Source organism: Medicago truncatula, chromosome 3, assembly GCF_003473485.1.
Source record: "Medicago truncatula cultivar Jemalong A17 chromosome 3, MtrunA17r5.0-ANR, whole genome shotgun sequence".
Classification (NCBI taxonomy): Eukaryota; Viridiplantae; Streptophyta; class Magnoliopsida; order Fabales; family Fabaceae; genus Medicago; species Medicago truncatula.
In genome coordinates, this window is record NC_053044.1 from 39,153,340 (window position 1) to 39,178,214 (window position 24,875).

Consider the following 24,875-nt stretch of genomic DNA (forward strand, 5'->3'; position numbering starts at 1 on the left):
TGGATAAGCTCAACGAAATTCTTAGAAACCTATTTGAAAAAAAAATATAACTCATTTTTACGTCAACAAATTAGATAGGTTTGATTACAATTTTAGTCTTCCTATTTTATCAATATTTGGATTTTGATCCCCGCGTTTTTAATTTCGTAATTTTGATACCCCTATTCCTTAAAGTTTTGAAATAGATCCATTTTATCTGTATTGGCTGGATCCTTTTGATTCTCATAACAATAAAAGGAATTGATATTGGAGTTTTTATTTGTGATGGAAGCCACAATCATAAGATATTTTTATTATTATTGTTACACATCTATCAAATTCAACCTGTTAAAAATCAAATTATTTTAGCTTATCAAATTAGAAAAAGGGAATTGGCAATCAACTTTAGTCCTTGTGGTATAAATATTTTTTATTACACGAAAGAAATAATGCACTTGCGCCCTATCAAAGAAAGATAATAATTCACTAGTATGAATAAATGAAAGGTCCTCCAATTGTTTTTAGAGGGAAAAACTTAAAAATTGGATCACTTGTTATTGACCGGTACAAGGAAAAAAAAAATGAAACAATTATTTAACGATCCCGCGAGTGAGTAAGCCGCACCCAATATTTTCTGCAGGTTAAACACGGACGGGCAAATTACCACCTAAAACGACGGGTTAACCGAGCTAGCTCGGCATACCCCTTTCACCATCCCTGGATCTGAATCCATAAGAATATTAGTGAAAAGAGAGAATTATCATAGAATAATGAGAATAATTTTACATCCATCACATGTTCTTTCCATTCTATCCCTTCCACTATAAAAGTGATTTATAAATGTAATTCTTTAGGTGAGTGTTGGTTACTCGAGCTTGAGTCATCCTTTGCACGTTTGTGATTCTCGCGTTCTCAGTAATTGACTCGTATGCATTAGTGTTGCGAAAAATGAAAACATAAACAATAAATGGAAACTAAAATTTTTGTTTTTATTTATGGAATTTATTTCAATCATATATATAAATAGATGATATATAACCTATATTATTATTTTTTATTACAAAAAGGGCCTAAGCCCAAAAAAAAACAACCACATGAAAATTAATTTAGGGCAGTAATTTCCAAAGCATAAACTGCAGCGAACACGAACCAAAAAACATCAAATTAAAATTTAAAGAGCATCCAAATTTTGCTAATGCACCAACACACTAATTTGCCTTAATAAGTATGTTGAATCACTTCCCAATCTATGTTCATCAACTGCCTAATCTTCATGGCGAGACCTACCGCTTGGAGTTCTATACACCACCGTCACATAATACACATGCAACTTCATATGCCAAGTCTCCTTGCATATCTCAAACCTTCAAACGCCCCTACATGCCACAACTCTCTTACATACCAGGGCCGTCCTGTGAAAACGGTGGCCCGGTTCTCTCAATAAAAATAGACCCCTAAAAAAACATTTTTTTTTTGAAGTTGAGAAAAAAACTATAATGTGTTTTTAGAAAATATTATAATGTTTGTTGTTAGAACTTTGTTATTTTATACAACAAGTATATGCCAAAAATTATAAATGCTCTAAAAAAACAAGAAAAAAAAATATCACTACCGAATTTTACCAATCATATCACTACCGAATTTTACGACTGGGACAAGCATTCATTATTGTTAACGTTATCATGCTTTGCGTTTATATTAATATTTTGAGTAGATTATATATAAAAAAAATATATTTTGGGCCCCAAAATTGGGGAGGTCCAGCTCTATAGAGCTGTTTGCACCTCCCCAGGGCCGGCCCTGTTACATACACACCACAAATCCCTCATCCACTCTCCATCACTTCCTCTTAAGACCCCTCAATAACCAGCTATCTCACAATCCTTACACGAACCATCATTGTTCAATTTTATCCAACCACTCGTAGAGGGCTTCCATCCTATCACGACGAACATCTTCCACAAATCTGTTAGCCTTAATCGGCATAACATAATCCTTCACAACTTACCGCACATGTTGTGCCAGATAAACGACGACAATAACCTTTCTAATGCAACTCTTTGTTCTTAAGTCCACAAACTATGACACGCCAAACAACATTCACATTTCAACCTGCTGCACCACCGAGATTAAACTGAATTCATATTATCTGATAATATCATGAGATACGATATCTCAATCGTTATCAACGAACACACCTCTTTATTGCAAGTAAAAATGTTCATTAAATAAGAGGGACTATGAAATAATTCAATAAAATTAAAGATATTTTATCAATGTGATAGACCGTATAATCTAGATCGAACGACCTCAGATATCCCAAGTTTGCGTGAAATATTATTGAATGTACGTGAGTCGGTCCATTGTTTTTATCCAATGTAGCTTACACCATATCCAACTATTTTGTTGCTGCACAGCATTAGCATAGCGCATGAGAAAACCTGAACAGTAAATAGTTCATGCGGAATCATCATCTTCATCACTCTCTCTTTCTTCGATCCCCAAATTCTGCGAACTGCGAACCCTAATTTCACATTTCTTCGCTCTCTCTCTCTCTGAATTTCGACTCTTCAATTCACCATGGTTAGTTTCATCACCACTTCTTCAATTTCAATTTTCCGAATTTCACTTCACACTTTCAGCTTTAATCACCAATTTCAATTTTCCGAATTTCACTTCACACTTTCAGCTTTAATCACCAATTTCAATTTTCCGAATTTCACTTCACACCTTCAGCTTTAATCACTCTACTAGGGTTTATCGCTTTTCACTAATTTTCATCACTTTAACTTCTGTTCAGTAACAATTTCACTTTTGATTTTAATTTCTCTCAGTAAGTCGTTGGGAGAAAAAGAAATTACTTTTTAATTTTTCTGTGAATTTAACTGTGTAATTTAATTGTATATATATAAAGTAGAAAACTTGATGATAATTTACTATGTTTTGTTGTTGATTTGTTGTTTGTGTTGTGTTTGGCAATAGTCAAGTCGAGGTGGAAGGGATCGATCCAGAAGGGATTATCTGGCAAGATATGAAGACAATAAAGGGAATGGTGGTCTGGGACGCGGTGGTAGTGGTAGTGGGAACAGCAGCAATCCTCCTTCCAGGCATCTTTGGGTTGGGAATTTATCACACAATATTGTAGAGGATGAGCTTGCGCATCCTTTTATACGGTTTGGACCGTTGGAAAAAGTTGCGTTTCAGCCTGGGAGAAGCTATGCTTTCATCAATTTTGAAGTGGATGAAGATGCCATTGATGCTATGAGATCGCTGCAAGGTTTTCTTCTTGCTGGCAACCCGCTTAGAATCGAGTTTGCAAAGGCGGTCAGTGTTGCCAAACTTATACTGTTTGTTAATTTTCCCGCTGATTATATGTATATACCCCAGATTTTCAGCTCAGTTCGATTCTATTCATTTAATGAAGGCCATAATATTGGTTTAGATATAAACAAACAAAACTCGCAACAACGTAATTTAGGAATACATCAGAGTATCACACCAATAATCGTTTTCCACGTATGATAATTGATACAGTTCAATCCATCGAAGGAAGTTATTCCAAACATGCACACCACATTTACATTAAATAAAAGCATGACTGAATGCTTTTTTTAATTAATACTCCCTTTAGTTCTATATATATAAGAAAATGTTGGGTCAACACAAGTTTATGCATTTGGGCCAATTTCTAGCCCAAATTCATCATTTTTTGTCGACTCGACATTTTCGTATATGTAGAATTGGAGGTAGTATAATATTGCCAACGGATCTCAGTTGGGACTGGGAATGGCTACGACCCCCAAATATTAAGATAGGTATACACATCATTATAGTTATATGTATTATCCATTTCGTTAAATAGAGTTACCCTGCTAGTGGCCCTGTGGCAAAGCTACACGGAGGTAGCGAGTTCGAGTCCAAGAATGTATATTTTTGGTATTTTTATTTTCTTTCTTAAAAATGTTCTAGTTAGGTCTAGAACCCACTTCTTTAGTGTTAAAATCTGTCTAAAATTACCACCACGACAACAAATTGAGTTCTTCTTCGAAATAGTTTTAAAAATATTTGTTAAATTATTGCCCCCCTCAACAAAATCCATCAAGCTCTGCCACTATATTGCACTCCAAACCATGCTACGAAGTAATAACTCCATACCTCCGACTACCACCATACGGATCAAAGCACCATTACTCAGCTCTTTAATATTTTTGCAAGTTCTGAATTGGATTTCCGTATTGCGAAATCTTGGGGCAATATATTTTCCAAGTTTTTTTTTAGTATTACAAATTTGATGAGATTTTCCGCACTCAATGAGTTTAACATCAAAGGTATACAAAAACTCAAAAAAGTGGGTAGAGTTTACTGCTCTTGTTAACTCAGGTAAACCTTTTAGTTAGACTTCAAGAGAAGGCTAGAGATCTAATCTGGAGCTTAAATATGAGGATAAATCTTGCAGAGTAGAAAGCTTAAGCTGGGCATTTGATTTTACCTTTTAGCACAATATCAACAAGTTTATAAGATTATATTTTTATTCTTAATTCTTAATGTTTAATTCTTTAAAATTCAGTTAAACCTTTGAGCATAATATTTTTCTCTATTTTCTCTTAATTGTGACCTACACATGCTATGAAATTGATAGCTTCAGTTCTGTATGGTTTAAGACTCTAAAAGACAAAAATATTTTACCTAAAAAACAAGTGAGCTTCACAAAAGCAGATTGAAGGGAGGCTGCAACTGTAGAAAAACTAAAGAAACTTCAATTAAACAGAAGATTCATCAGGTGTATGGTACTATGAGTGAAGTAACCCCATTAGCACATCATTCTACCAAGTAAGAATCAATGTTCAACTAGTAGACTAAGCAAAAAAGAAGAGACAGTCGGGCTTGTATTATTTGGATTAAAAAAGCAGGACAGTTTCTAAGAGCAAGCACTCAGTAGCTCATTATATAATGTCACCATCAGTGTTACCCATTTCAATGGCTAGGAGTCCCATAATCATGGCACACATTTATTCACCACGGGTGTTGTGGTCTCTTATTTCAAACTAAATTGGAACTGAACACCTCATCTTAAAGAAATCTACTGCTGTGCCAATGAAACCTTCTTAGCAATACCGCAGTTGAGTTTCAGCCATATGCATGGAAGTTTAACCTAGATTGCTTATTACCAAACATAAAAGCTTAATATTGACTTGGAGATGTTGATGAAATTCTGATATGTTATGGCAATTACATTGCATGTATTGGTTTATAATATATGGAACTGGGAGTTCCACCTCCAAATTTCAGTTCTTGCATAAATTTCCAAGTTCTTGATGGAAATGGTTTATAGTACTTAATTTGGTAATATATGACAACCGAGCATACATTTAACACAATTTCAGTTCTTGCATATCCCCAGAAGATGTAATTTCGGTTGCAATTTCAGTTCTTGCATACATTTAACCCAAGATGTTCCAAAAATCAACAATCAAAGAAAGATTCTGAAAAAATAACAGTTCAAAACTCAGCAAAATAGCATATACCCACTACATGAAAACAATCTGGCCATCCACAGGCATAAGATCAATTGCAATCTCAGTTGTATAATATAGATCAGTTTCAAATAATAACTTCACTCATTAAATTTAGAAATAGAGAAACAAATTTTACAGAAAAATCCTAACATTTAATCAACAGAACTGCTTATCTTGTCAACAAGTCAAAAAATTCATCCAGGTCACTTATTGGAAGCTACAGCAAGATGTGGTAATAACTAATAACAGTTCAGTGTTCTTGTGTTCAAATCTTAGTGAACATAGCTCAATATCCAACACAATTTATGTAGTTATGGATGTGAATTTTGACTTGCATGGTCTACTATGTTAAATTCGTGTTCATATCAGTCGACATATCTCAGTTCAAGAACCTGAATCTTGTTTCCCATGACTAGTCACAATTTCCCATGCTTAGACATAAATTTAATTATAGTGCAATGCATAAAGCTGTAGACGGGAAGGCACTTGCATTTGTTGGGGATGAAGCTGTAGACTGGGTTTCTCCTTCTTGCTGTTGTTCATTGATTTATATATGAAAGGATTTCAAAGGAGGAAAGTAGGTTATTTTTGTTGACTGAAATAGATCACACAACATAAAAGAAGGAAAATACAGCAATGTTAAACAAAAGATACCTCATAAATGCCACACACATCAGAGAGAAGCAAAAAAGAAACACAATTTTCCCATAGTGGATCTTTAAGGACAAATTTAAAATCTGACAATAATGCTTTACTTCTTTCAAATACAAGTAGATAATAAACAACCACACACCTAATGCATTTTTACGCATTTCTACAAGGCTTTTATCCCCTTCCGGAAACATAACAAATTCATCGAGGATACTGCTCTTAAAGGGAAAGTTTGGTATTCACCAAAAGACAAAGCTTAATCCAAATGAATGTTGTTAGTGTTACATATAAATTTAAGTATCCCTTAGTCTTGTTGCTAGAATAAAACAGGCAAATACATGGTAAAACTGGGGCTTTATGAGGCCTCCAAACTTGAAACAAACCGTTGATATTTGTGCTCGTTCTGGTGAAATACCTGCATCACTATTAAGACTTACTATTGCAAGTAAAGAAATGTCAAGAATGTCTGCAGGCAGGAAAATATGTGTCATGATCTATGCATCTATAACTATTTGTTATCAAGAAGGAATATTTTCCTGCTTAATGAATAAGTAAAAAATTGAATGAACTGACTAGACTGCACTGTGGAAGAATTAGGAGTTCGAATTCCCCCATCCATACGGGAGAAGACAGCCAGAAAAGCTGACAAACTTCTCAATGATTCAGCTTTTCAGAAAATAGAAATATCTAGAAATGTAGGAACTTCTAAAATAAATAAAAAAATTAAATGCAGTCTGTTTCAAAGATAGAGGGTAGATAGACAAGCACAGGTTTATAAAGAAGAACCGTTTCAGAACAAAAAATCATCCTGAACTGAGATCTATAGTCCATCTGATACATAACCAAAGACAAAAAAGAGACAAACTTTAGAAAGATGAACTTAGTGTGGATTTGAATCAGTAGTTAGTCTGCCTTTATTACTTGAAGCAAAGCCCAGAGACTTTATCAGCGTTTGTATATACACTATCAAACATTTATAATGTTTGAGCTATATTTGTTGAAGCTCAGTAGTTGCCAATTCAATTTATTTCAAGCTTGCAGCTTAATATTGACCTGCATGGCCTGCAATTTAATATGCATTATCCTCTTGAATCCAATCTCATCAACAATATGATATATTCCCATCAATTGTAGCTTGGACCATGATATTACATCCTGAATTGGCACTTGATTCAGCAATAGCACTCTTGCATCTTACTTCTCTAGCTGACTAGATGGAATCTAGCCTAGTCATCATTTGAGAAATCCATTACTATAGTGTGTATATGATATCTATGTTCTTGTGTGACTTGGAGCCCTTTCAGATTTATTAAGAACAAAATCCAGTGCATGGTGTTGATATAAATAGTAACCACATTGATAGAGAAGACAATATTAGGCTGAGTGAGCTCCGTTGTGTATTTATGCCATTGGATTAAAAGGAACTGTAGAATCATCAAAGATAAGTTACCTTAGATGGGATAAGATAGCCAATCTCGTGTTTCTGTTTTTTCTTTATGCAAAATTCCTCTGTTGGATATCAAAGAAGATTAGTCAGGAATACATTAGTTGGAAGCTTCAAGCAATATGGCATATGGGAACAATATTTTAGGATAAGGCAATTGGAAGCCAAAATAAAACTCGTTTGAATCTTAATTCTTTTGTAAGGTCAACAATACATTAGTTTTGGTAAGAGCCTAAAGTATTGTTTGATCTATGAAGCTGATTCCACCTTTGTGGGGTAACATCAAGCTGAACTTGTATTTTGAAGAGCTTAGAGTGATTGACTGTCTCAACATATTTTGTTTGTCTGTTTTTGTAGTGCTAGGTCAAGTCATTATACAACTGTCGTGACCATTCAAATGGTAAATTTCTTGCGTGAAAGTCATTCTTTGTCTCTGTGTTGGATATCTACTCTAGTTTTGATTGTGCAATTTTAGAAATTGTTCCACTTATATGGGTTGAATATCTCATGCCACCATTAGAAGCAAGATTTGCTTCGTCCTAAGTAGTCTATCAAAGCTAAAAAATGCTTGTTAGTTAAGTCTTAGCGCTTCAAAGTGTTGGATGTTTGTAATCACATTACCTTCATAACTGTCATATTGTAATTTGAGCCTGGTTATGGAATTAGTTTATCTTTTCTTTAAAAATTCTAAAATCTGAATGCCCGAAACGTGCAACAATTTCACATTTAGTTTGTATTGTTGATCACAGGATAAGCCATCGACAGTTATGCGTGATGAAGATTATTCACGTGATGAACGAAGACCAGCATTAAGGGGATCTCCTTTCTCCCAAAGAGAGTTTAGAGGACGTCATGGCAGCCCCGAACCACATTATTCTGACAAGTTCAAGTTGAGTGATAAAAATCCAGAGCCCAGCGAGGTTTTGTGGGTTGGGTTCCCAGCCCAGTTGAAGGTGGATGAATCAATTTTGGGAAGGGCTTTTGCCCCATTTGGTGAGATTGAGAAGATTTCGACATTTCCAGGTCGTAGTTATGCGTTTGTTCGCTATAGCAGTGTGGCTTCAGCATGCATAGCATTAGATGCTCTGCAGGGAAAGTTATTTGGGAATCCCCGTGTACATATTTGCTTTGCCAAGAGTGAATCAGGTTCATCCAGCAGCGGTAAGAGCTCATTTAATGGTCCTCGATCCCCATCATACAAGTCAAGTGGTCGCGGTGGATCATCCGAGAACTTCAGGCCGGAGAGGAGCTTTGCTGGGGAGCAGAACATTAGTTCTCCAAATATGTTCTCGAATTGGGATTCTCGAGATTCTGGTGCTTATGATTTTAACAACAGGGTTTCTTCATGGGCTGGCGGAGCTAACACATATGAGCAAAGGAATGTTGGAGAGAAGGGGACTCCACTTGGAGTATCACAAGAATTCTATGAACATATAAATAGTCCATCAAGGGAAAGACACTTTCATCAGGGTGATTTTCCACAGAAATATCCTCAAAGAGGTGCATTCTTTGAAGATCTACAGGGCTTGCCTGAAGATGCTCCCTATCTACACGTGGCTAAAAAGCTAAAGAGTGGTTCTTCTCCTCCCGAGAGAGAGCTTCCAGAGTATGCCTTCTCCGAGTTAGAAAGACAAAAACATGTTTTACCAAGATTATTACCTGATTTTCCTCATCATGAGCCTTTTGATAAAAGCTTTGATGCTGGAAATTTCCCTCATGGACAAACATTTAATCACCCACCAAGTTCACCTCTGGTTCGCTTCGATAGACATGAAGGCCGGAAACCTTATGATAATTTCCAAATGGGTCCCGGTGCTCTCCAATCAAATTTTGTTGAGAAAAAAAGATTTACACCTGAACCGGATAATTCATCTTCATCTGAGTGGAAATGGGAAGGTACCATTGCTAAAGGTGGGACTCCTATTTGCCGTGCCCGCTGCTTCCCTGTAGGGAAAGTCCTAGATATCGCGTTGTAAGTATATAATTTTCCTTTTAAAATCTATTTTTCTAGATAAGAATGTCTTACATCAGCTCTGAAATAGTCACCTTTTCTATTTCTAAACTAGTTTTGTTTTACCAAGACTCTCATGAGATATAATGGCTTTTTAAAGGGGGTGAAAAGATAACCTGGAAATTCTGGGGAGGGGTGACATTGAAAAAGAAAATTACCTTATGAAATTAGAAAAATACTTGTAATTTGTAAACCCTCACTGACCTCAGATGGGGCACCTTACCTCCTCCAAAACTTTGATTACCAAAAAAGGGATATACTGATATTTTCATGACATTTTTACTGCCTATAGCATAAAGCATTTTTTTTAATGACTATCCATAGCATATAACTAATTTGTCTTTTGGTAGAAACTGCCATCATTTGTCGTTAGCAGAAGCTTTCAAGTTAATTTTTATGTGTTTTGTGGGTATTCTATAATTAAACTTCACCCACCATGTAGTTAAATCTTTGTGAAATAACCACTTTTTTTTGTTTGTTTTGGGTGTCACTTACCCACTGCAACCTTCGTTTAATTTTTGTAAAAGCAAAAACTATTGCTTCCTTATAGTCATATATTGTGTTATAATCTTAAAGACATTGAGAACCAAGAGAAAATCCCAGAAAACTTGTGAACTGGTTATATAATTGAATTAACTGAAAAACTGAAGGGGCACACTTTAGATTGCAGTATAACAATATACCAGGAGTAAGTAATTCATTTGCAGGTGGTTTCATACCTTAAAACTTTTTTGATTAAGACATTAGTACGCAAAAGCATCACTCTAGAATATTGAGATCCCAACTATGTTGGCACTCCTATATCCATCAATCACTTGCACTCCTATACCTATCATTCATTTGCGTACACCACAATATTAATAAATTAAGAAGGAAAAAAAAATACAGCTGAACATAGGAGAACAATATTTAAAATCAAAACACATGAGAAGTCAAAAAAATTGGAACTTATTTAGGGAGGCTCCACTTATTGCGAACAAATTTGTCAACATTAAAACAAGGAAAATCCTCCCACCAATAGTAACCACATGAAGCTAAGCAATCAGCACAAGTATTACTTTCCCTGTAAATATGGGAAACCATAGAGCTCATTTGGCCTGTGAGAAATAAACAATTGAGACACTGCATTTAATTGCCCAGGAATTATATCCGTCTTTAATGGCCAAAGACGACCAACCTCTACGATAAGCAACTTCAATGCCATAAGCTCAGCACGAGGAGCAAAAGAAATACCGAAATGATTATATAACCAGCAAAACAACTAATAAAAGACCTCTAAAGACATAACAAATTCTGCTATCTCAGAAGCACCAATAAAAAATTCTGCTATCTCAGAAGCACCATGACCAGTACCATCCATGTTACACTTAATCTAGCCCCTAGTAGTAGGAGGAATCCAACTGATCGGCACAATCCTAGGGTACTTGGCAGCATGCCCAAAAATATTGAAACTTGAAAGCCTTAAGAATTGTGAATTCTTTAACACAAGAGTACCATGTCCCCGAGTTAATGTTACCCACGAATAGACACAACAGCACTAAGCGTGTTAATATTTAACGGGGCATAAAGGACCGGTTATTAAACTTAATATTGTTCCTAACAAACCAAATAAGCTAGAAAGAATAAATAATTGGTACAAGAATGACTGGTTCCAATTGGGAGCTCAGGGCTTACTATAGATGTCAGGAGTACACTCCACAGAAGATGTGCCAATATTACACTAAAGAATACAGCTAAGCCATATCCACATTTTCTGAGCAAATGGACAGGAAAGAAATAGATGCTCAGAAGATTCTTGCGAAGCACAACAAAGACTGCACATTGAAACTGAAGCACATCCTCTTTTTGAAGTATTATCATCAGTACCTTTTTATGTAACAATCTCCAAAGAAGAAAAGATTTTTGAAGGAGGAATAAATCGATTCCAGATAGTCTTACTCCAAGACAACCCTGAACTAGAATGCTTCAGAAAATATAGGAGCCCTCAGAAACCGGCTCTACCTGAACTCTGAATATTAATAAATAAGATTCTTCAAATTTTTTGTTATTAATATATAAGAAGAAGCCTTGTGTCTGTGCTGCTAGTTTGTAAAGAAAAGTGTGTTCATACTTCATATGCATAATTGGAGCTTTCACCAATTTAATTTGAAGGAGAGGAAGTCAAGAGTTCAGCAGATGATTTTACACCGATGATTTTTATATCACATCTCTAACATGCCCTCTCATGCAAGAGCCCCTTAGGTTTGAAGCATAAACACCTTGTGTTGTGCTGATATTCAGGCATTTTTTTAAGAGACAGTAAGGCCTGGACATAGGTTTTGATACCATTTTATAAACTATTCCAAATACTGAAATTGTTAGGTGAAGACACCCGGACAGTTTTAATATTATATCTCTAGTAGGAGATGTGGGATACTGTCTAAAGATGAATTACATAATAACTAAGTTGGACTGTTTAATTAACAGTTATTTTTTTCTTCATATGAGAAGACATGTGTGGCTTTAGAGCTCTTCTTTTTATACTTCATATTTACCCAACTCTTTTACCAAAACAAACATACATCTTTTATTTATGATTATACATATATGCAGCATCTTGTTAATATTAAAAACAAAACATGATCAATTGTTAAAAAGAATTCATGAGGCGACATCAGAGATCAGAGTAAGAGGACACAATCCTCATAAAGAAACCAATGAAGAAAAAATGACACATACATTGTCTAACGAAGCTATCCAATCCCCTTAGTCACAATAGAAACTTTTTTAAATGAGCCCATATGGTGATTACCACACAGAAGCCAAAAACATCAACTGTCCCATAAAGTGGTGATAAGGGAAAAGTTCTGATTGAAAATTTTGCGTTAAACTGCATTCATTTCATTAACATCACAACCATGCAACCACAGCACAATGTCATAGAAGTTTACTGTCTTAACTTTGCTATAAACTGTTTTATGTTTGGTTTTAATGCCAAACCAATACATTTATTACAGACCAGAGTTCTTGGATTGCACTGCAAGAACTAGTCTAGACATGCTTTCAAAGCATTACTACCAAGCAGTTGGCGTTTGGGTTGTTTTCTTTGTGCCAGGAAGCGATGCCGACATTGAATTCTACAACGAGTTTATGCATTATCTGGAGGAAAAGAAACGAGCTGCGGTTTCCAAGGTGGATGACAAGACCACCTTATTTCTTGTACCTCCATCAGATTTCTCAGAAAAAGTGTTGAAGGTACCCGGTAAATTGAGCATATCTGGTGTTATCCTGAGGTTGGAATATCCTGGTTTAAACCAAGGTCCTATGCACATTGAAAGAGACATGAAAAACGAAAACTTATCGTCCTATAATGAGAACATATTGCATCCAAATTCTTCTTTTCCATCCGTACGCATATCTACAAACCCACCATCTATTTCAGAATTGGGTAACTCTGGAATCAGCAATCTTTCATATCTGGGAAACAAATTTGCAGCAGCTCCATTAGCATCGGATTCCTCCCGTTCTGCGGTTAACCTACATGAGTCCCATGATGAAAGAAGTCGTGACTATCCTTCCATCCAGCCGCGAACATCTGTACCAAACTGGTCTTCTCACAACCCACAGAACTTAATCTCTAATAGAACTTTACCTTCACATCTATTCAGCGGTGCTGTTGAACCTATTGAGGAGCGTCGTCCCATCATGAATGTAAACTCAAATCAACATTCCAGTGGAAATTCTGGTATTCCATATGGTGGTAACAGCATGTCATCATATCCGGAAGGAAGAAATTTTGATCCTTCAACCCCTGTGGGATCCCTCCAACCAGAACAGCTTGCACAACTAGCTGCATCTCTTCTTGAGCAGCAGAGGCAGTTGGGAAGCTCTATGAGCACATCTTCATTGAGTGATCCCAGGCAGAATAGATTTAATGAGTCTGAAGCCTCATCCAGACAATTATATGCTGCAGAAAACAACCATGCGAGTTCTGAATTCTCGACGTCTCAGTTTGGTCACATTTCACATTTGCAAAAGCAACAGCAGATGGCAAATATGCCTCACTTGTCACAGATGGTTCAAAGAGAACAACAAAGAGAGGTTAGTGGAAATCAACAGATGGCAGATAATAGCTTGCAGGAAGATGGAGATGCAGATCCACAGACCCGTTTACAAGCAACACTAAAGTTGGCTGCTACTCTTCTTAAGCAAATCCATCAAGAAAAAGGGAATTGAGAAATGCCAGGATATCAGCTGTTGCTTTCCTAGCTTGATGTCTTGACTTTTGAAGCTCTAAAACAAGGATAAATGATTTTCATTACAATGTTTAGATTCACAACTAATACTGTGGTTTTTTAAGCAAGGAGATTTCTTGTAAAAATGCGGTACTTTGTTTTTCACAATCAGTTCTTGCTCCATATACAGTGTCATTTCAGTTGTTTGGGAAAGTTCATAAAAGTCGGATAAGATATTGAATGAAAACTAGTTAATGGTAAGTAATTTAATAATGTCATACTAGTCAATCATTCACCATAAGTTGATGCACCCATGCTCATTGCAGAAGTTCTCTCTAGGGGCAATATTTGGGTTTGATTTTTCAATATGTTTCTCTTTTTAGTTTGGTAATAACTAGTATATTCCGATTTCCAGCAGTCCATTGCATTAGAGACACTGCATCGGATATAACCATAACGAGTATCAAAACTCATTTAAGAGTTTTTAATGTTGATACATTCTCATGGTTGGACTATGGTTAAACTAAAAAGACTCGAGTGTTTATATTATTAAATTGTATTTTATTATATTGTCACGGTATAAATATATTTCAAGTAATATTATGATATGAGAATATAAATTGTGATTGAATATTTGTATAAACTATATTACACTTAAGTTAAGATGATTAAACTTCCCCCCACATGACTCAAGAATGAAAAGGATCGATGCAAATAAAAGCTTGAGATTCTCTCTTTTCCCCACCAATACGACCACTCTCTCTCCATTTTTTTTCTTATTATAAGCCAAAAAAAAAAATCAATATTTTTTGTTCTCTAATATAAGCAATTTTGACTACCTTAATATTCTTTACATAATAATATGCTCAATAAAATATCATTTGATTTTTTTTTTGAGAAGATATCTTTTGATTTTTATATACCATTTCATTTATTTAAAATAATTTTCCTAGAAAGAGCACCATTATTTCTAGTAGTTGGATAGTGGAAAGATGACTAATGATGTTTTTGTAAACATTTGTATTTTTTAGGGGATTTGTATGCTTTTTATTAAATAAAAAAAAATTAACTTTAACTAACTTCTCTTTTTTTGACAAGCTTGAACTAACTTCTTTAACATGTGTAAAATTTGTTGAATTTGCTTATAATAAGGTATGGAGTATGATGCATATTTTTTCTTGTGTTGGGGTTTGGTTTATGTTTCCAATTTTTTATTTTTCTTTTTTCATAAATAAATTTATACTTATAAACAAAATAACCTCCATCAGTATGTAGGATCTTTTCTCCATGTCCCTCATTAAACCGTGTCAATATAATCCTCAATGTATCAAATTTTTGTTTTTGAAGAATTAAATGTATCCAACCTAGTATTTGTAACGTGTGCTATGCAGGAGAAGATTTTTTTTAAAAAGAATGTATTTTTAACAAGAATATATGTAGTCACGATTTAAATTTTTTGTATTATTGAGTAGCAAGAACATTTAACTATTTCATAAAAAATAATGTTTAAGTTTAACTGCTTGAGTAAAAAAAAATACCGCTGATCTCTATATCACATTGAGGATAGATCAATATTATGCAACAACTGTTCAGCCCACTTTGATTAAGTTAAACATAACAAAGAAAATACATGATTATTGTTTGAGAAGAAAAACATGAATCTATGATATGATTATGATATATCAAATAATGATTTACGTATAAATTTGATACAAAATACAGGTTGAAAAGACTTTATGAAAGTGGTTGAAAAAGTTAATTGACTTTTTTTTGAGGGAAACCATTGTCTTTTGACTCAAAATTATGAGTGAGCTACTCTAAAGTTTACAAAATAACCTCTCTTTTTTTACACAAAATCACTCCTTTAAATCGTTTTTCTCCTTTCATTTTATTTTATACAAGTGATTCTCAAATATATTTAGTTTTTTCTTTCGTGAATTCATCGTCTTAGTACGATTTGTCGTGTTTGTCATCTTTGTGGACTATTGTTTGTCTTTCCTGTCTTGTTATGATGTTTGTTCGATTCAGATTGTTAGATAAACTTCGATCCAATGCATATCCAATCAATGACTTTGATGCCGTTAACGTTACATATCTGGAGGCATGAATATTTTAGATACTAATATATAGTTATGTTTTCAGGCTTATGTAATTTGTCGTTTTATACTATTAACATGAATCTTGTGAATTTGTTCGCACATTAATCCCTTTTGTTTTTAGTGAATTTATACTGTATGAGTGTACTTTATCAATTTCAATGAACGAATATCATTTATTTTTAGTCTAACAAATGTTATTATAAGGGTTACTCTACATCCCACCCTTCATTTTATCCTAATTCGATGGACTATATTTATGCCTTATTATTAATCATGTGATGCATGCCTGCTGAACATGATCATGCACAGTACTTTTAAGCCAACATGTTAACAAAATCACAAACTTGACGATGCTTCTTATTTGATACATATAACAATAGCCAATAGGTTTACTTAACATGTCATCTTCAGGAATAATTCCTCAGAATAATTAAATGATAAACAAACAAGTCACTGACTTATTACCTGTGTCAGTGTGTGCCAATAATCACCGGCCTGCAATGCAACATAAACTAGTTTCTTTATATATCCATCTTCCAATATGTAATTCTTCAGTGTTTCTAACTCTTAATTAGCCTCAAACTAGGTATTAATTGTTAATGCACAAAGGAGCAAAATTGAAAGAAAATTATGTATTCCTGATCCTCACATTTTTCCTTACTAAGATACCCCTCCTTTCTAAATTAATTTAGTTTTAGAAATATATAATTATTTTAACTCATTACTCAACCATATATATTTGTGACAATACTTAACACTCAATATTAATAAGGACAATTTGTAAAATTATTATACACAATCATTCAGTTTATTATTTTTCTTATATGTGCGAGAAAATTTTGAATGACAATCATTTAGCAACATAGGTAGTACGTAGTAGTAACTTTATTTATTAAATTAGAGATATTGTCAATCTATACAAAATGGAGAAACTCTTAAGATTTTGAATGATTCCTTAAAATTTTAACTTAACTGAATTCAACATTTAAAATTTTGCAGGTTATATAAACTTAAGAGTCCTTTTGCATATCCTCAACTAGAACATCATTCCATATATGGAATCAAATGGAAGATATGTGGCACAAAGGTGAGAACCACCATTTCTTTAAACCATAGGCTTGATAATCATCCTGATGACACCTAAAACTCAAACTTCTACATTTTCAGAAGTAAACAAAATGGTATAAATTAATGCATGACTGTACAAGGTTGTGTTGCGGCTGCAACATGATCTGGTTTATATGTATAGGTATGCAGTAGTTACAGGTGCAAACAAAGGCATTGGACTGGAGATAGTGAAGCAACTGGCGTTTTTAGGCGTCACGGTGGTCTTAACAGCAAGAAATGACACAAGGGGAAGGGATGCCATAACAAAGCTCCATCAGACAGGTCTGTCAAATGTGATGTTCCATCAGCTGGATGTTTTGGATGCTCTCAGTATTGAGTCATTGGCCAAGTTCATCCAACATAAATTTGGCAGGCTTGACATCTTGGTTAGCTTTTTTATAGATCCAACATCTAAAATTTTCAATCATCATTAAGTTTTTATGATGATAATTTTTATGAAAATTGATATACAGCTGTATATCCTTGATGTTAAATTAAGAATGAACAAATAATATGCTACAAATATAATTTATAAATGCAAGAGTTTGTTGCCTCAGTGTTTAAAAGCACAAGCAATGCAACTTTTCTTTCTGTTACTGCTTTAGGGATCAAAATAAGTCAATTCCTAAATATTATGAACAGCTTTATCCTTTTGTCTCATTTTGTTAGGGTTTACCAAAGTAAATATATAGCTTGTTTTGTGCAGATTAATAATGCAGGAGCATCATGTGTTGAAGTAGATAAGGAGGGTCTAAAGGCCTTAAATGTGGATCCTGCAACATGGGTAAGCTTAAATTTTTGCTAAATTACCACAATTTATAAAACTAAACCTTTTATGACTTGTGGATGCAGTTGGCAGGTAAGGTAAGCAACACCTTGTTGCAAGGAGTTCTCACACAAACTTACAAGAAAGCAGAAGAATGTTTAAATACCAATTACTATGGTGTCAAAAGAGTAACTATGGCTCTCCTTCCCCTGCTACAATTATCACCAGCAAAGGCAAGGATTGTGAATCTCTCCTCCCTCAGGGGTGAGTTAAAGGTATAAAACCAAGATCCAACTCCACAAATTAAACATTATTCTCAAGCTAAATGTAGATTATAGATACCCTTTACATGTCAATATGTTTCAACGTTGCCGAATTTACAAGGCCGGGTTGAACTAAGGACATTTGGTTAATTGTCTAAAGCACATGTCTTGTGATTACTTCCACTGATTGAAAGCATCATGATTGTGTGCAGAGGATTCCAAATGAGAGGCTAAGAAACGAACTTGGGGATGTAGATGAACTATCTGAAGGGAAAATAGATGCCATGGTGAAGAAATTTCTGCACGATTTTAAAGCAAATGATCATGAAGCTAATGGGTGGGGCATGATGCTTCCAGCATACAGCATCTCCAAGGCCAGCCTCAATGCCTACACAAGAGTTCTTGCAAAGAAAAATCCTCACATGCTAATTAACTGTGTTCATCCTGGCTTCGTAAGCACTGATTTCAACTGGCACAAAGGGACAATGACAGTAGATGAGGGTGCTAGAGGACCAGTCATGCTGAGCCTTTTACCAGCTGATGGCCCTACAGGTTGCTATTTTGATTGCACTGAAATAGCGGAATTTTAAAGGGGGGGTGATGTATTGATGAGACAAGTCATAAACCATATCCTTGAAATGCCTCATAGGAATCTGCAGTAGCAACCCTTTTCGTTTACATTGTTCCAGTGACTAGTTGCATGCCTACAGATCATAATGAAAAATAATGCCTACAAGTCATAAACCATACATTTTATCTATCCTCGCCTACATTGATATATATTCTGAAGTTCTATACCAACCAAATTGAAAATAATAATAATAATACACATCAAAAGCACTTCCAACATAAACAGACATTAGAATGTGCTTGAGGGGATAAGATTGCTTCTCAGGTAATCTAGTAATATCCATCCATATGAAGCCTGCAGGTAAGCTCCATTGACCATCAACTTGAGATTTTGACTTGAAATGTATCCAGGGCTGCATAAACAAAAAATGATTTATAAACCAACTATAAACCATCAGCGCAATTATATTATAAGCGAGTTTTTACATCGAAATCATGGTCTTTGAAATCAACATTGAAATTGATAGGACAAATTACCAAATCAAAATTTAACCAAAAATTTAAAAGCACATCAGCAAGATTCCAGGACAAGATACCAAGAAGCTGTACCTTTTATTTTCTTTAAATTCACAGAATAAATTTTTTTCCCTCAAGGAAATAAATCCTGAATATCCACGATATCAGCAAGGACACCAGCTGCAGTCGTGTCATTTCCAGCTCCAGCACCTTGAATAACCAGCGGTTGGTTACTATAGCACCGAGTGTATACTTCCAACTGTCATTTGCATCAACATATAAAATGGTCAAGACTTCAAAGTTATTGCTCCGGAAAGATGAACTTGTACAGTATGGCAGGGCAAAGAAATTGAGAAAGAAAACATATTGTGCAAGGTCAGACCTCTAAAATGGAAAAGAATTCTAATTAAAATACTTAACACCAAAAGCGAGAATAAATAAGCTCACCACATTATCACTTCCTCTTAATCTTCCTAAAGCAGAATTCTTCGGGAGCTCCTGAATACCAACTTCACACCTTGAAAAAGGAGAGAAGTTATAATTGATATAAAAGGTGTCAACATATTTAATATTAATAATTTTGAACATTACACATTACCAAATCATATGCAAAGATTGAATTGAACATGAAAAAGGAGAAAACCATATGTGTGGAAATGTGACAAATGCTTGATTGACTTGAACACAAAATATGAAGGGAGGAAAAAAATATACCTTGGGCCCTCAATGACACAGACATATCGCAGAACATTTCCGTTTGAAGCTGCCTTCTCAACTCTCTCTTGAATATCTTTGTCTAGCAACAAGAGTCCACAACTCAAAAAGTCATCATCAGTCATTACATCAGGCCCCATTTCTTTGGGATACAAGCTTTCAATCTGTGAAATTCATATAAAATTACTAACATAACATATGGAAAAAATACGATAAATAAAGGAAAGGTAGGATAGCGAAGTAGAATGTGAAAAGTGTCACACGAACCTGAATGCTATCCATGTTAATCCGACGACCAAGTATTCGAGCCAGAATCAAAGCCTGTTTCAAATATTTTCCCAAAAAACAGAAAGTTTGTATTAAGATTTAAGACCATTTTAAACTACAATTCATAATAGTACATTCAACTTCATCCAAAAGTAGTGCAGAATGACCCGTGATAAGAAATGGTCAACTAAAAAATTGATAAACTCCAATATCAAAACTTTGAAAATGAAACGGAAGCCCCATTCGCCACACTAAATGCATAAATTTTGCTAACACGGGTCAATGATACAGATTTGTGAGCTTTTGGATAAAGCAGGCACAACAGTAAAACTAAATTTCGCAGAAGAAAAACAAACCTTTCTAGCAACATCCATTCCACCAAGGTCGTCACGCGGATCTGCAATAAAACAACATGCATAAATATTCCAAAAAATTAAAGGTAAATTTTCATAAACTAATTGTGTAGCAATTAGCAAATGGAACCCAGTGAATAATGCAATTTCAAAAGTAGCTATCAATAACCTGGTTCAGTGTACCCCAGACTTTTAGCAGCTCTAACAACTTGGCTCAATGGCTTTCCGTCTTCAACCTCACTCATCACGTACCCCAATGTCCCTAGTAAGAGTATGCAGAATAAATTCCAATATCAACATAACTAAACCTTACACTTATGTGGAAGACTGCCAACAATGAATATGTGATCAAGCATAAAAAAAATAATATCCAGAAGATGTAATCATACAATGATGAAAGATAATGTACCACTCAAACTTCCAATAATGCGATTAACTGGATCGCCAGACGAGATTATGCGATTCAGGGATGATATCACAGGAAGACCAGCACCTACCTTTAAAAATATCACAACCAGATCAGTCAAAGCTCCTCAAAATCCATGATTTTTCAATATCCCCATGAAGCCAAATAAGATTTCGAAAGGAAAAGTTTCGAACTTCCTCAATTCCTTTTTAGTTGTCGCTTTAAAGTTATTACATACCAAGAAAAGTAATAAATCTTGTTATTTTTTATGGAATTATTTATTTTTTCCAATAATACCATTAACTATTTATCATCTCATTACATCATTCCTCTCTATGCAATAAAAACATAAGGGTATAATTGTAATGAGATGATAAATAGTTAATAGTATTATGGGAAAGTAAGGGACCCCCCATTGTAGATGGTCTAAGGAACCAAGGAAGTATTTCACTGTCATTAATTGACAGCCTAACAAATGTACATGGCCCATTCAAAGAACGTTTCTTATTTCGCTATCAAGACAAGTATTTTTACAGTATTTCACTGTAAAAATTGACCGCTATCAACTGATTCCAAGGAAAGAGTTGATTTAAGCATAAATACGTCATTGAAAAAATTGCTAGAAAGTAAAAAGATATAAAGATTAATTAAAAAATAATGGATGAGACAAACAAATGTCAGAATCAAACATGTATCATGATTCCGAGAAAATGCATTTAGATTTTACAGTTAAAGAAACATACATTTTTGTTCAAAAAGAACAATCTTAAAGTAAATTGATTTTAAAAAAATTGAAAGAAAAAAATACGATAATACCATTCACAAATTTCAAAATTAAAATAGAATTCATATATTGGCTCCCTTTTTTCTGATTTTGATTTTGAACTTCCATATTTTTATATATGCATGAAAATATTATTGAGTAAAGCACACTCTCAAATTCATAATCTTTCCTTCCTTATTTCTAGATGAAGATGACATAATACCGAGTTCTTTAATGGAAGAATTTAGATGAGTCATCAGATAATTGTCTGCATATCAGAACTTTCAGATTTTCCCCTAGATTACATTCATTGTTTACTAAGGTCTGAATTTTTGCAAAGCAACTGCTTGCCGATTATAGATCCATACAGCACATCCAGAACTTATACAGGCTTTAGTTTAGTTACTCCGAGATTAGACAGAAATATAACCAATCAAAGAAATTCCAGAAACAAATTTGCAGTTTATATTTCTTTTTATTGAAAATTCCTACTTTCACAGTTTCACAACACTTTTTTTTTTAAAATAGTCCCATCTCGTTGCAATAACTTGTTAATAAATCTTTAAACATGTTGAGGCATGAATTAACATCACTTACAGTTGACTCATGTCGGATACGACGTGGATATGTCAGAAGTTTTTCAAAATCCCCCTGTTCCATGTAAGAGAGAGTTATTGTTTAGATGAGGCAGGCGCAACAATAGAACAAAGTAATGTGGAAGAAAATAAAACCTTATCTTTTACTTGATAGAATATTTATAATGAAACTTTATTTTAGGGAAAAGTCTAATCAACCCCCTTTAACCTAGACATAAGTAGGATTTTTCTGCTTGACAAATATGATGTGTTTCCTAACCTCCCATTTCAACAATTATTATGAAACACTTGTGATGATCTTACCATTGTAGATGTAAGAGGCTTTTTGTTTGCCATAACAACACAACAACCCAAATCCACCACTTGTTTTAGTACCACTATTGTGTCAGAGCTAGCAGTGCAATCGACAAAGGCCAAACCTACAATGAAAAATTCAGATATGATGTCCAAGCAATTTTTCATAGAGTTTTACTCTTATTTAGGATTTTCTTTGAAATCAATCACATTAAGCAGGTGCTGCATGACAAAATAAAACCGAACACACCTGTCTTTTTACCAAGTTGAGATGCAATCTCCAAAATCTTTCCTTCCGATTCCGGATGCACAAATACTTGACATTGTCCTTTCGATTACAATCAAATAGCAATAATAAGAAATCACAAAAACATTCATAGATCATAAATAACTAAGGCAAGCTAAGGAATCTGGCATAGATATCTACCAAGATCACCAAGTTTTGATAAAGACTCGCCACCATGCTTGAGCCGACAAAGTTCTAACAAAAAACTATCATCGAACCCCTTATTCAACAAATCATCAACGACCACCAGAGATTTACTATCACCAATTCCCACAACTCTCAAGCAAAGTCCCTGCCAACCAAAATAACAATCAAAATTCAAAACATCAACCAACAAAAACACTTAAAATTTATGAACACATTTTCCATCAACGTCAGAAAATGATCATACTCTATGAAGCATTGACACAAACACTTACATGTCAATACCAGTAAAATTTTAAAAAGATGAATTAATTGAATGTAAATTACAAGTGTCATTGTCACAGGCACCGGTCATGCCTTCCATCAGAAGTGTTGGTGGTACATTCATAATTTACTATGATCAATAGCTAGATGAATTTTAAGGTAGCAAATAAACTCCAAAGAATAAACCCATGATAAAAAAAAAAAAATAAAAAAAAAAAAAGATCTAGAAGACAAATGGGTCATAAGAAATCATCATAAAATTTTCACTTTCAAGCTAAAGCAATGATTTTGATACTAGATTGGTAGTGACAGAGAAGAATGAAGATATACAAGGAAATTAAAACAGAATGAGAAACATGAGAATCGATTACCTGTGAAGAGTGGAGAGAACGGGATGAGACAATGTGTTGGAGAAGGTGAGAACCAACTCCTCCACAACCCATTAGAATCAAAGGAATAGTCTTCATTTTTCTGAGTGAGTTTTTCACTTAGAGTTGCAAATTGAATTTTATGGATTTTATGAAATGGAATAATGGAAGAAGCAGTTCGTGGGAATGTATGTAAGTAGTAAGGGAACTATAGTCTGTGTCTGTGTGAATGTGAAATGAGAATTTTGATATAAGCATAATAATAATAAGACATTATATCAATTTTTACTTTTTTATTTTATTTTATTTTTATAACTCATTCTGACCCTTTAATTTTGAGAGGAACTAGACAATTCATTGTAATAAATGGACTTATTTGTCCTTCGTGTGTAAAAGTTAGAGACTACTTTGAGTTTCAATTTTGTCTTATAGATTAAATTGGGTCACGAGAAAATTGTGAAGGACTAAATTGGATCTTCACTCTAAAATATATCATATGAAATGGAATCAACTTAATATTTAAATCATAATTTTATATCCTTCAAAAATAAAATTACAAAATAATTATTATATGAGGTTTTTGTATTATCAAATCATTAATTTTCAAGGATAAATATTATGAGGATTGTGTTTCAACTTTCAACAAGGGCTCTTCTTCAATCCAAAAAGTATGTTGTCCTATGACTCACATTAGGTGCACACAAGAGGCCAAAACAGGTTATCATTGCTGCTTCCTTACATCCCCTAACTCTTATTCTTGTTGGTGAAGATTGAGTTTCCTGAATGTTCTTGAGGAGACACTAAATCTCTTAAACATGACTTAGAGCATAAATGATTGAGAATTTGCAGTTGGAGTATTGAGGAGTAGAAACAATCTGCTATACTAAGGAAAACATAAGAATGTGGACTACACTGAATTTGGTGTTATTCTACAAAATTTTAGGGAGATGGTGTCTTCTTATTTTCGTAACATTACAATTGTGTTCGCTATGAAGCAAGTAAATATGATTGACTTATAATCATATGTTGAGACTTGAGAAAATTACCTATATTTGATTACTTTCCATCTTTTCTAAAACGTTTATTTATGATACTTACAACTAATTTAGCACAAAGGGGATGTAGCTCAGATGGTAGAGCGCTCGCTTAGCATGCGAGAGGTACGGGGATCGATACCCCGCATCTCCAATTTGATCTTTTTTCATAATTTTTTTTTGGTTTTTCCTTTACATACTTTTTCTCTCTCCCTTTTCTGCCATTTTTAAGTTAAACAACAGATTGCAT

At 34.2% G+C, this 24,875-nt stretch overlaps 2 protein-coding genes and 1 non-coding gene across 4 annotated transcripts; 2 read left to right on the forward strand and 1 right to left on the reverse strand.

The window, feature by feature from the left end:
- The first annotated feature begins 2,322 nt into the window (after nt 1-2,322).
- LOC11427549 (flowering time control protein FPA) lies at nt 2,323-18,662 on the forward strand. Of its 2 annotated transcripts, XM_024779958.2 has the most exons (8): nt 2,323-2,562; nt 2,962-3,303; nt 8,340-9,562; nt 16,914-17,001; nt 17,123-17,407; nt 17,728-17,805; nt 17,874-18,062; nt 18,263-18,662. In XM_024779958.2, exons 1-8 carry the CDS (start codon nt 2,560-2,562, stop codon nt 18,638-18,640), a joined length of 2,586 nt encoding a protein of 861 aa, XP_024635726.1. In that variant the 5' UTR covers nt 2,323-2,559; the 3' UTR covers nt 18,641-18,662. The 2 variants fall into 2 exon arrangements, with proteins under 2 accessions (XP_024635726.1, XP_003601312.2); XM_003601264.4 differs by lacking the exons at nt 16,914-17,001; nt 17,123-17,407; nt 17,728-17,805; nt 17,874-18,062; nt 18,263-18,662 and adding an exon at nt 12,598-14,206 and having other exon boundaries at nt 2,334-2,562.
- An 18-nt stretch (nt 18,663-18,680) lies between these two features.
- On the reverse strand, nt 18,681-23,831 carry LOC11430191 (bifunctional aspartokinase/homoserine dehydrogenase 1). The gene is made up of 13 exons (XM_003601266.4): nt 23,595-23,831; nt 22,957-23,107; nt 22,780-22,857; nt 22,539-22,654; nt 22,237-22,290; nt 20,880-20,967; nt 20,640-20,732; nt 20,474-20,514; nt 20,118-20,171; nt 19,851-20,014; nt 19,584-19,653; nt 19,230-19,395; nt 18,681-19,033 (listed from the first exon to the last, which is right to left on the reverse strand). The coding sequence occupies exons 1-12, from the start codon at nt 23,688-23,690 to the stop codon at nt 19,270-19,272; spliced, it is 1,131 nt and encodes a 376-aa protein (XP_003601314.1). The 5' UTR covers nt 23,691-23,831; the 3' UTR covers nt 18,681-19,033; nt 19,230-19,269.
- Nucleotides 23,832-24,706: 875 nt separating this feature from the next.
- TRNAA-AGC (transfer RNA alanine (anticodon AGC)) lies at nt 24,707-24,779 on the forward strand. The gene has a single exon. It is a non-coding gene; the product is annotated as a tRNA-Ala (tRNA).
- The last annotated feature ends 96 nt before the right edge of the window (nt 24,780-24,875 follow it).